At 38.1% G+C, this 12,757-nt stretch overlaps 1 protein-coding gene across 1 annotated transcript; it reads right to left on the reverse strand.

Annotated features, from left to right (window-relative positions):
• Nucleotides 1–8,201: 8,201 nt before the first annotated feature.
• Nucleotides 8,202–9,703, reverse strand: LOC113045509 (general transcription factor IIH subunit 5). Its single transcript, XM_026205915.1, has 3 exons — nucleotides 9,466–9,703; nucleotides 9,195–9,280; nucleotides 8,202–8,822 (listed from the first exon to the last, which is right to left on the reverse strand). Exons 2-3 carry the CDS (start codon nucleotides 9,227–9,229, stop codon nucleotides 8,642–8,644), a joined length of 216 nt encoding a protein of 71 aa, XP_026061700.1. The 5' UTR covers nucleotides 9,230–9,280; nucleotides 9,466–9,703; the 3' UTR covers nucleotides 8,202–8,641.
• Between the last annotated feature and the right edge of the window lie 3,054 nt (nucleotides 9,704–12,757).

Here is a 12,757-nt window from a genome sequence, read left to right on the forward strand (position 1 = left end):
TATAAAAATTGTAGAGTCACACTGAAGGCATCAAGGGCTATTTGAGCAAGAAGGAGAGTGATGGGGTGCTGCGCCAGATGACCTGACCTCCACAGTCACCGGACCTGAACCCAATCCAGATGGTTTAGGGGTGAGCTGGACCGCAGACAGAAGGCAAAATGCCAACAAGTGCTAAGACTGTTGCAGCCTTCAAGACTGTTGGAAGACCATTTCAGGTGACTACCTCTTGAAGGTCATCAAGAGAATGCCAAGAGTGTGCAAAGTAGTAATCAAAGCAAAAGGTGGCTACTTTGAAGAACCTAGAATATGACATATTTTCAGTTTTTTCACAATATTTTGTTATGTATATAATTCCATATATAATTCCACATTTGTTAATTCATAGTTTTGATGCCTTCAATGTGAATCTTCAATTATCATGAAAATAAAGAAAACTCTTTGAATGAAAAGGTGTGTCCAAACTTTTGGTCTGTACTGTACATTAAATAGATATAAAATTAAATATAAAAAAGGTACATATAAATAGTGTTCTTTATAAGTGGATAGCATGTTCTATCCACTAAATCAGAAAGATGTATTTTAATGTTGTCTCATAACATTTCTTTTCAGGTACCTTTATTTGTAATTGCATAGACATAAAACCATACATTGTTGACAAGGATTGTGCTATATGTAGTGAAGTGAAGTAAAGCAACATGATGGTGAAGTATAATAATAACAAATACTTGGAATTTGTGGAGTTTATCCCATCCACATGCACCTGGCATATACTTTGTATATTTACACATTACTCCTGTCATTGTGTCAACAGTGTATGGTTTATGTCTATCCTTTATGTTTTTGTAAGCATAAAGCATAATGAACTCTTAACTCTACTTATCACAATTTTGTTAGTTTGGACGTCTGTCTTTCATACTTTGTCATTTGACCTATATTTTGTCTTACATTTTGATTACATAAGTTCACCTGTGGTGTTGCTAATTATTTCATTTGTTCTGTCTACGTTACGTTCTTGTCCTTTTAGTTTGACTTTGTTGGGTAATGTTTTAGACCTCATGACTGCTATCTGTGGATACCCTTTTCCTATGTCATGTGGAATAAATACCTTCTGAATCTTCTCCTATGTGCACCTTTTTCTACAACCTAGCTTCAGTGTGAAACTACAAAATATAAGGTTCTTTAAAAGTTTAAGATCTTAAGAATTACCATCACCATGTTTCAAGTAAAACACTTTATTAGTAATATGTAGTAACCAAACCACAATAAAATAAAGTAACTATTCACTCAAATTAAAATTAAATACATGTAATTAATTAAAATAATTAGTAACACTATATTTCAGAGTCTATTAACTAGTTGCTTGTAAGTATGCATATTTATAGAATATTAGCCATTTATTAGTAGTAAGCACATATTAACAGAGGTGTAAAATACTTGAGTAATTTTACTTGAGGCAGCAAAAGTTGCGTTTCCCCCGCAAAAAAAGTTTATTCATTATTTGTTGTTTTGATAGAGCCATTAGCTATGATAAACTGAATGCACAAAATAGTGCAAATAAAATCTGTGATGAAAATTTAAATACTATTAATATTTTTGTGGGACTTTTTTCTCATGAATCTAATTAGTCACAAATAACAATTTATCAATATTTGCTAGGAAAAAACTATAAATGCCCAAAATAAAAATCGAAAAGATCAATTGTCCTTTTAGACAGTGACGCTGAATAGACAACACAAATAAAGTGGACTTTAAAAACGTTAACGTTGTTTGTATTAATTCTATGACTCTACTCATTAATTGAACACATTCTTGTATTCTGTTTCGAATATATTTCTAGCCTCTCCATCACAACTTGCTCTTCTGTCACAGTCTTATGTCTTTCTGTCACTGTCTTCTGTGAGTGTTGTGTTTGTTTGGTGCCATCTGCTCTCTCCTCTCTTTTTCTGATCCCACCCACCTTGTTACCTCATTATTGTTTAGTTGCTCCCGGACTCATTACCTTCATTCCGCACAGCTGTTTCATCCACTCACAGGCTGTATTAATTGTGTAATGCAAATTGTGATTTGTAAGTGTTCCTGGATACTCGTGTTTTTGCATCTTGGCTGCGTCTGCTCTTGTCTCCGTGATTTGTTTCTGTTTTGTTTTGTCTTGTTGGCCTTTTTGTTCTCATTTATTAAAAAGTAATTTAGTCCCTGCACTTGGACTCAGACCCTGTTTTTTCCACAGCTCCGTTTCTACCACGCCCTGACATCTTCAAAGGGATAGTTCACCCATAAATGAAAATTCTATCACCATTTACTGACCTCTGTCATCCCAGATGTTTATGACTTTCTTTCTTCACATGAACACAAGCAAATAATTTTTATTTTTATTTTGAACATGCAATTCTCTAATCAGCCACTAGGGTTACAATGAAAGGTTGTGAAAAATGTCCACTCTCTCCCTCTATTGATTGACACTGGTTTCATGTCTCTATCTTCCTGCTGTAGAAAGTTATTACAAAAAGGAGGTTTATTTTGGACATGCAATTCCCTTTTTTACCAGTAGCGGTAAAAAGAAAGGTTGTGAAAAATGTCCACTCTCCCCCTCTATTGAATGACAGTGGTTTCATGTCTCTGTCTCCCTGCTGTAGAAAGTTATTACAAAAAGAATGTCAATTTTGGACATGCAATTCACTTTTCTACCAGTAGGGGTAAAAAGAAAGGTTGTGAAAAATGTCCACTGTCCCACCTCTATTGATTGACAGTGGTTTCATGTCTCTGTCTCACTGCTGTAGAAAGTTATTACAAATACAAGGTTAATTTTGGACATGCAGTTCCCTAATCAGCCACTTGGGGTAAAACGAAAGGTTGTGAAAAATGTCCACTCTCCCCCTCTATTGATTGACACTGGTTTCGTGTCTATGTCTCCCTGCTGTAGAAAGTTATTACAAAAAGAAGGTTCATTTTGGACATGCAATTCCATTTTTTACCAATAGGGGTAAAATTAAAGGTTGTGAAAAATGTCCACTGTCCCCCTCTATTGATTGACAGTGGTTTCATGTCTCTGTCTCCCTGCTGTAGAAAGTTATTACAAAACGAAGGTTCATTTTGGACATGCAGTTCCCTAATCAGCCACTTGGGGTAAAATTAAATGTTGTGAAAAATGTCCACTCTCTCCCTCTATTGATTGACACTGGTTTCATGTCTATGGCTTTCTGCTGTAGAAAGTTATTACAAAAAGAATGTCAATTTTGGACATGCAATTCCCTTTTCTACCAGTAGGGGTAAAAAGAAAGGTTGTGAAAAATGTCCACTGTCCCCTTCTATTGATTGACAGTGGTTTCATGTCTCTGTCTCCCTGCTGTAGAAAGTTATTACAAAAAGAAGGTTAATTTTGGACATGCAATTCCCTTTTCTACCAGTAGGGGTAAAAAGAAAGGTTCTGAAAAATGTCCACTGTCCCCCTCTATTGATTGACACTGGTTTCATGTCTCTGTCTCACTGCTGTAGAAAGTTATTACAAATAGAAGGTTAATTTTGGACATGCAGTTCCCTAATCAGCCACTTGGGGTAAAATGAAAGGTTGTGAAAAATGTCCACTCTCTCCCTCTATGGATTGACACTGGTTTCATGTCTATTTCTCCCTGCTGTAGAAAGTTATTACAAAAAGAATGTCAATTTTGGACATGCAATTCCTTTTTCTACCAGTAGGGGTAAGAAGAAAGGTTGTGAAAAATGTCCACTGTCCCCTTCTATTGATTGACAGTGGTTTCATGTCTCTGTCTCCCTGCTGTAGAAAGTTATTACAAAAAGAAGGTTAATTTTGGACAGGCAATTCCCTTTTCTACCAGTAGGGGTAAAATTCAGGGTTGTGAAAAATGTCCACTCTCTCCCTCTACTGATTGACACTAGTTTCATGTACCTGTCTCACTGCTGTAGAAAGTTATTACAAAAAGAAGGTTTATTTTGGACATGCAATTCCCTTTTTTACCAGTAGGGGTAAAAAGAAAGGTTGTGAAAAATGTCCACTCTCCCCCTTAATTGATTAACAGTGGTTTCAAGTCTCTGTCTCCCTGCTGTAGAAAGTTATTACAAAAAGAATGATAATTTTGGACATGCAGTTCCCTAATCAGCCACTTGGAGTAAAATGAAAGTTTGTGAAAAATGTCCACTCTCTCCCTCTATTGATTGACACTGCTTTCATGTCTCTGTCTCCCTGCTGTAGAAAGTTATTACAAAAAGAAGGTTAATTTTGGACATGCAATTCCCTTTTTTACCAGTAGGGGGTAAAAAAAAAGGTTGTGAAAAATGTCCACTGTCCCCCTCTATGGATTGACACTGGTTTCATGTCTCTGTCTCCCAGCTGTAGAAAGTTATTACAAAAAGAGTGATAATTTTGGACATGCAGTTCCCTAATCAGCCACTTGGAGTAAAATGAAAGGTTGTGAAAAATGTCCACTCTCTCCCGCTATTGATTGACACTGGTTTCATGTCTATGTCTCCCTGCTGTAGAAAGTTATTACAAAAAGAATGTCAATTTTGGACATGCAATTCCCTTTTCTACCAGTAGGGGTAAAAAGAAAGGTTGTGAAAAATGTCCACTGTCCCCTTCTATTGATTGACAGTGGTTTCATGTCTCTGTCTCCCTGCTGTAGAAAGTTATTACAAAAAGAAGGTTAATTTTGGACATGCAATTCCCTTTTCTACCAGTAGGGGTAAATTTCAGGGTTGTGAAAAATGTCCACTCTTTCCCTCTACTGATTGACACTGGTTTCAAGTGTCTATCTCCCTGCTGTAGAAAGTTATTATAAAAAGAAGGTTCATTTTGGACATGCAGTTCCCTAATCAGCCACTTGGGGTAAAATTAAAGTTTGTGAAAAATGTCCACTCTCTCCCTCTATTGATTGACACTGGTTTCATGTCTATGGCTCCCTGCTGTAGAAAGTTATTACAAAAAGGATGTCAATTTTGGACATGCAATTCCCTTTTCTACCAGTAGGGGTAAAAAGAAAGGTTGTGAAAAATATCCACTGTCCCCTTCTATTGATTGACCGTGGTTTCATGTCTCTGTCTCCCTGCTGTAGAAAGTTATTACAAAAAGAATGTTAATTTTGGACATGCAATTCCCTAATAAGCCACTTGGGGTAAAACGAAAGGTTGTGAAAAATGTCCACTCTCTCCCTCTACTGATTGACACTGGTTTCATGTGTCTGTCTCACTGCTGTAGAAAGTTATTACAAAAAGAAGGTTTATTTTGGACTTGCAATTCCCTTTTTTACCAGTAGGGGTAAAAAGAAAGGTTGTGAAAAATGTCAACTCTCCCCCTCTATTGATTGACAGTGGTTTTATGTCTCTGTCTCCCTGCTGTAGAAAGTTATTACAAAAAGAAGGTTAATTTTGGACATGCAATTCCCTTTTTTACCAGTAGGGGGTAAAAACAAAGGTTATGAAAAATGTCCACTGTCCCCCTCTATTGATTGACAGTGGTTTCATGTCTCTGTCTCCCTGCTGTAGAAAGTTATTACAAAAAGAATGTAAATTTTGGACATGCAATTCCCTTTTCTACCAGTAGGGATAAAAAGAAAGGTTGTGAAAAATGTCCACTCTCCCCCTCTATTGATTAACAGTGGTTTCATGTCTCTGTCTCCCTGCTGTAGAAAGTTATTACAAAAAGAATGATAATTTTGGACATGCAGTTCCCTAATCAGCCACTTGGGGTAAAATGAAAGGTTGTGAAAAATGTCCACTCTCTCCCTCTATTGATTGACACTGGTTTCATGTCTCTGTCTCCCTGCTGTAGAAAGTTATTACAAAACGAAGGTTAATTTTGGACATGCAATTCCCTTTTTTACCAGTAGGGGGTAAAAAAAAAGGTTGTGAAAAATGTCCACTGTCCCCCTCTATTGATTGACAGTGGTTTCATGTCTCTGTCTCCCTGCTGTAGAAAGTTATTACAAAAAGAAGGTTCATTTTGGACATGCAATTCCCTTTTTTTACCAGTAGGGGTAAAAAGAAAGGTTGTGAAAAATGTCCACTGTCTCCCACTATTGATTGAAACTGGTTTCATGTATCTGTCTCTTTGCTGTAGAAAGTTATTACAAAACGAAGGTTAATTTTGGACATGCAATGACCGTTTTTACCAGTAGGGGTAAAATGAAAGGTTGTGAAAAATGACAACTGTCGCCCTCTATTCATTGACACTGGTTTCATGTCTCTGTGTCCCTGCTGTAGAAAGTTATTACAAAAAGGTGGTTAAATTTGGACATGCAATTCCCTTATCAGCCACTTGGGGTAAAATGAAAGGATGTGAAAAATGTCCACTCTCTCCCTCTATTGATTGACACTGGTTTCATCTCTCTATCTTCCTTCTGTAGAAAGTTATTACAAAAAGAAGGTTAATTTTGGACATGCAATTCCCTTTTCTACCAGTAGTGTTAAAAAGAAAGGTTGTTAAAAATGTCCACTGTCCCCCACTATTGATTGACACTGGTTTCATGTCTATATGCCCTTTATCTAAAAAGCTATTACAAAAACACCTACTGAGCTATAGCAAAAAACGAAGAAAGTTTGCACTTTCCCCACGGTCCCTAACTGAAGGCTCTGCTGAGAGCGTTCTCTCCCGGCTTTTTGCACATTGCCACGGCTTGCACGGGGCCGTGCTTATTATATCGAGGGAAAATATAGAAAAAGAAGGATGTGAAACATGATCAGCTTTGCCCTTTTGGCGGTCACACTGCTTAGATTTTTTTAGGGCAATTCGTTTTGGAGTTATTGGCGTTTACCGCTGAATGTGTCACGAATATCGAAAACAAAACCAACTTGACCCCGCTACATAAGCGGCATTCCTGCGCGCATATTGTCTAGTCAGAGGCCCTTGTCAGTTTGTCTGTGTTTCCAGACGTTATATTCTCATGAAGAAATAACATGTAAGATGACGCTGCATCAAATAACATTAATAACAACTAGGTTTACTAATACCAGAACGTTAAATAAGTAAAATACTGTAGCATTTCTTACTATGCAGCGCTAAATTCAATCGGATGATATTTTCGTTATCAAAATGTTTTGTTAGCAATATGGCCCGATTCACTGTTTTTAAAAGAAATGTTATAGATTCGGCCTTGTATGCATCCATTAAATCACAGCGAGCATTAGCTCTGAACTGAGCCTTGATTTGTCATCATATCAGGAGATGCTGTTTATTTATTGTTTGCGTCAATCCGTTCAGCGCGCTATGAATAGCCAAGCGCGAGCCGTCCAGGTGAAAATGAATAAGAGCAATAACAAAACAACAAAGCAGCGCGCGGCATCATACCTTTCGGAAATCTTCTCTGTGAGCTTAATCTTTTTCATTTTCCGTAGCCTGCCTATGTCCATGTAGCGTTTCTTCATATTATGGCTTCTGGTCCCTCTGGCTATTTAGTCCATTAAACAGGTAATTGTAGTAAGACTGGAGGTCTCATTTACAGTAACCTGAGCAGAAGCGCTTTGTGCGTTAGTGGAGGTGGATGTGCGCACGCTCGAGAACTTCACACACAACCCAGCGCCACGATGAGGTGCGTGCAAGTACATCTGCGCTGTCTGGACAACAAGGGATTTAGAAATGATGCAAATACATCGTGGCCACATAGATGCGCTATACATATACATACATACATACATACATACATATATATATATATATATATATATATATATATATATATATATATATATATATATTTATATATATATATATAGTATGTTAGTGAGGCCAATTCTTAGTGAACTATTTAAATAATAAACAGCCATATCTCTATTTGCTTTGCTTTGATTAGGCTCACAACGGAGAGGACAGAAAGACGGACAAACAGACAGATAGATAGACCTGTATCATAGCCGTGTTAAGTAACTAAACAAACTGGATGTAAAGGCTCAATGTCTGACACAAAATAACACTTCCTCTTACTTCCACATGATGGTCTTCTTAGGAAACCAAAATAGAGGAAACATCACCTCAACTTTAGAAAGTGGTGTATAGACAGTCAGTTTTACTAGGTGAACTCCTAGGTATTTCCAAGAGTTCACCGCACCACTTTCCCTTCCTTAATCAAGGCCTGCTGGATATTTTGGAAATATTTTGTGGCTTCTTTTCCTCACTCCACAAGGTAAAGTCTTTCACCAATATTCTGATTACAGACACATCTCAATTGTCTGAATGACCCATCATACCCTTGTGCCATTTTGAGAACGTTTTTTTATTTTTGTTATTTGATGATTGTATATTATGCATGCATACAAATCACACTGTCATCAACCATTTGCTTTCAGTTTGTATACAATTCCGAAGTGTTGGAAAAGAAATAAAACAATTTATTGTTTCTTTCTGCAGCTACTGCCATTTTCCATGCAAAAACATGTTTCATTGACCATACTGTCAAAACACAGCAAATATTCAAGTAGCTGTCTTTGAAACATAAGCAACATAAAGCACTTTATAAATTATAATTATAATTCTTTCAGATGAAAAATGTATGCAACACAATAATGATAACAGGCAACATCCTGGTACCCAGTCTTCTATACATTTCAGTTACTTCAATTTGTGCGATTGTGCTGAAATAACCTCCACATCCATCTGCTTCCACAGATTGCAGGGTCTTCTGTCAGATTCAGACATTTATTTCTGGGTGATGGGAAATGAATTCTGGTCCATCAGTTCACCTACTCGCTCCTGGAGAATCTGCACGACTTCAGCTAGGATGAAAACGTGTGTGTCGTCCAAATCCTGGATGATAAATTTCTTCCCCAATGCAGATGTCTCATCGAGATATAGAAGAAATTGCTTCATAGCTGGGTCACTGTTTGATATTTTAAAAGGAGAATCATAAATGATGGAGCACTGCAGCATGACATTATTTTTAAGATTTAAAAAAATCATAATAATAATAATAGTTGTTAAAGGTGTCAGTTACAGATGGCACTGAAGAAATACTATAGTCAGTCAACCACGATTATTTTTTTAATTGTTTCCACAACTATGTAACACTTGTGGAAACTGCTCCATGAAGATTAAAACGGCTTTGACTACTGACCTCTTCATCTTTTGTAAGTGTATATGATTGCAAGTAGATTTTAAAAATTCATGTTTAATTCTAAGTTTTAAAATTTGAATCAGAAAAAAAAATAATTGTTAAGGAATACACCTTTAAACCGTTGTGTTTAAAACTTACCATTCAATGAGAACTCCTTTTAAGACATTAACCATTTTGGACGGGATGGGTTAACAGTTCTGGTTCTTCAGTTAAAGCCTAAGTATCTAAAAAAGGCAAAATTGTTCTGAACATTAGAAATAATAACAAAAAATTAGCAAGTTACCATGAATGTTTGTAATCTTTACAAACGTTTCACATACTGAGACGTATCTCCAAACATAAATACGAATCCTATAAAGATAGAAACCAGCGGTATGAAAAATGAAAGAAAATGAAAATAAACTCTTACATGATTTTTTGTGTTTATCTGTCAATTTGTTTTAATCCAAGTGTCCACCGTCTAATAACAATAGTCTTCCTCTACTACTGACAGACGTTTGATCTGTGCACTCTACTGCCCTCTGCTGGCCTGAAGCGCACTGCTGCTATGAAAAGAGAAAGCTATAGGATTTAAATACACAGGTGAATCACAATAAATTATAATGTCGTGGAAAAGTTCATTTATTTCAGTAATTCAACTCAAATTGTGACACTCGTGTATTAAATAAATTCAGTGCACACAGACTGAAGTAGTTTAAGTCTTTGGTTCTTTTAATTGTCAGAATTTAGCTCACATTTAACATATCAGAGTACTTCATTAGACCAAAAAAATATAAAAACCTTTTTTTAGTGAACTGTTGGCCTTATGGAAAGTATGCTAATTTACTGTACATTTACTCAATACTTGGTAGGGGCTCCTTTTGCTTTCATTACTGCCTCAATTCTGCGTGGCATGGAGGTGATCAGTTTGTGACACTGCTGAGGTGGTTTGGAAGTTCAGGTTTCTCTGAGAGTGGCCTTCAGCTCATCTGCATTGTTTGGTCTCTTGTTTCTCATCCCTCTTGACAATAGCCCATAGATTCTCTCTGGGATTCAGGTCTGGTGAGTTTGCTGGCCAATCAAGCACACCAACACAAAGGCCATTTAACCAATTTTTGGTGTTTTGGGAGTGTAGGCAGGTGCCAAATCCTGCTGGAAAATTAAATCAGCATCTTAAAAAAGCTCGTCAGCAGTAGGAAGCATGAAGTGCTCCAAAATTTCTTGGTAAACGTGTGCAGTGACTTTGATTTTCAAAAAACACAAATGGACCAACACCAGCAGATGACATTGCACCCCAAATCATCACAGACTGTGGAAACTAAACACTGGACTTCAAGCAACTTGGGCTATGAGCTTCTCCACCCCTCCTCCAGACTCTAGGACCTTGGTTTCCAAATGAAATACAAAACTTGCTCTCATCTGAAAAGAGGACTTTAGACCACTTCATAACAGTCCAGTTCTTCTTCTCCTTAGCCCAGGTAAGACTCCTCTGACGTTGTCTGTGGTTCAGCAAATTCCTTGACATGTCTGTGTGTGGTGGCTGTTGAAGCCTTGACCCCAGACTCAGTCCATTCCATGTGAAGTTCACTCAAATTCTTCAATGGATTTTGCTTGACAATCCTCATAAGGCTGCAGTTCTCTCATTGGCTGTGCATCTTTTTCCTTCCACTCAACTTTCTGTTTAAATGCTTGGATACAGCACTCTGTGAACAGCATGCTTCTTTGGCAATTAATATTTGTGGATTACTCTCCTCGTGAAGGGTGTTAATGATTGTCTTCTGGACAACAGTCAGATCAGCAGTCTTCCACATGATTGTGTAGCCTAGTGAACCAAACTGAGAGACCATTTTTAAGGCTCAGGAAAACTTTGCAGGTATTTTGAGTTGATTAGCTGATTGGCATGTCATCATATTCTAATTTGCTGAGATAGTAAATTCCTGGGTTATTGTTAAATGTGATCACAATTAAAAGAACCAAAGTCTTAAACTACTTCAGTCTGTGTGCATTGAATTTATTGAATACACAAGATTCACAATTTGAGTTGAATTACTGAAATAAATGAACTTTTCCACAACATTCTAATTTATTGAGATGCACCTGTAATGTAAAGTTAGGATACACATCTTTATTAAGTGTGATAAAGATGTGGCAATAATTTTGTCTTGCACATACTCGGCATCAATATAAAAGTAGTATGGTCCTATGCAAGTACTACAATTCATCCATTATTACAAAAATAGTGGCATATTACAGCCAACATCAGTACCAATCTGTGTGTCTGAGGTAGGGATACAAAGAAGGCTGGTGAGTTAAGAAAAAAGGCTAGTTCCCTTTCGAGGGAACTTCGAACTGCGTCCTCTAGGGGGCGCTTTGGGGAACACCTCGTCGTGACCCGTGTCTGAAGCATACAATGAAAAAACACCAACTTGTTGGCCGTCGACAGCCTCCGACGTCACTACCGGCGCGACTATAAATCAGCAACTAGCAAGCGTTTAGACGATGTGTGCATCCGTGTCGGCGTTATTTGACACCCGATGACACACGCGATCTTTGCGTCATTTGTTTGGGTAAAGAGCACGCACGCGATGTCTTTGAGGAGGCAATCTGCGTGCACTGTGAGCGTTTTTTCAATGGAAAAAGCTCCGCTCTCGTTCGTCTCTCTTCTAAAAAAAAAAAAAAAGGCAAGCCATCTGCTTCCCGCGGTTCAGGATCTGTCCACGCTGAGGCAGGAAAGAAAATGAGCTCGTGAGAATACAGATGGATCTGTCTGAATGGTTTAAAGAGGGACTTTCCCTTTCGAGATCGTAAAAAAAAAAAAAAAAAAAAAAAAGGGGCGGCGGACGAGAGAGAGCCTTGGGAGGATGATGTTATAACACTTTCTCATACTGAGGTTAGTGCTCTGCTGGGTTTTTTACCCAGGAAAAGCAGGAGATATTTGAGGATGGTGAAGAAGCTGAGGCTGAGCCTTCTCAATTCTCCTGCCCTGCGTATGTAGAGCTGTTGGAGGTTATTGAGCAAAAATTACCTTTTGACCATAACCCTCCAGCTCAGGTGAGCCTTTCATTTGTGCATGATCTCCATACAGAGATTAAAAAGAAATGAAAGATGCCGTTTTCTTTTTGCATCCATTGGTTTCGGCATTAAAGTAATCTGCCGACATCGAGGTGATGCGTGAAAGCGGCTAGGAGGGAATGCCCCTGTAGAAAGAGCTAAAAATTTTATAAATAATTTATAAATTTTTATATGTGAAAAATGTTTTCTTTCTGCAGGGGAAACCTCCTCTCTTAATCTCCCTCCTTGCCATCTAAGCCCCTTCAGAAAATCATCTCGCTTAAATGGCAAGGCATACGCAGTAGCAGGTCAGGCTGTGGCTTTATTACACACAATGCTGGTGCTTCAAGCATATCAGACTGATCTGCTAAGAGACCTGGATAGAGGCTGGGGCCTTTTTCCGATCTGGTAGCTGAGCTGCGCCACACCACGGATCTCTCTCCATGCTACCAAGCAGGCCGCCTCCGCCATGGGGCAGGACTATGGCGGCCATGGTGGCAGCGGAGAGACATCTGTGGATGAACAGACATGCAGAAAATGCTTTCTGCTCGATGCTCAGGTTTCGCCTTCTGAACTTTTCGGTATTTCCGTTGAGGCGGCGATTTGAAAAGTTCAGGGAGACGAAGGCGCGCTCTGCTGCTTTCAGATCCTTCGTCCCACGAAGGTCCAGG

This window comes from Carassius auratus, chromosome 27, assembly GCF_003368295.1.
Source record: "Carassius auratus strain Wakin chromosome 27, ASM336829v1, whole genome shotgun sequence".
In the NCBI taxonomy this organism is placed as follows: Eukaryota; Metazoa; Chordata; class Actinopteri; order Cypriniformes; family Cyprinidae; genus Carassius; species Carassius auratus.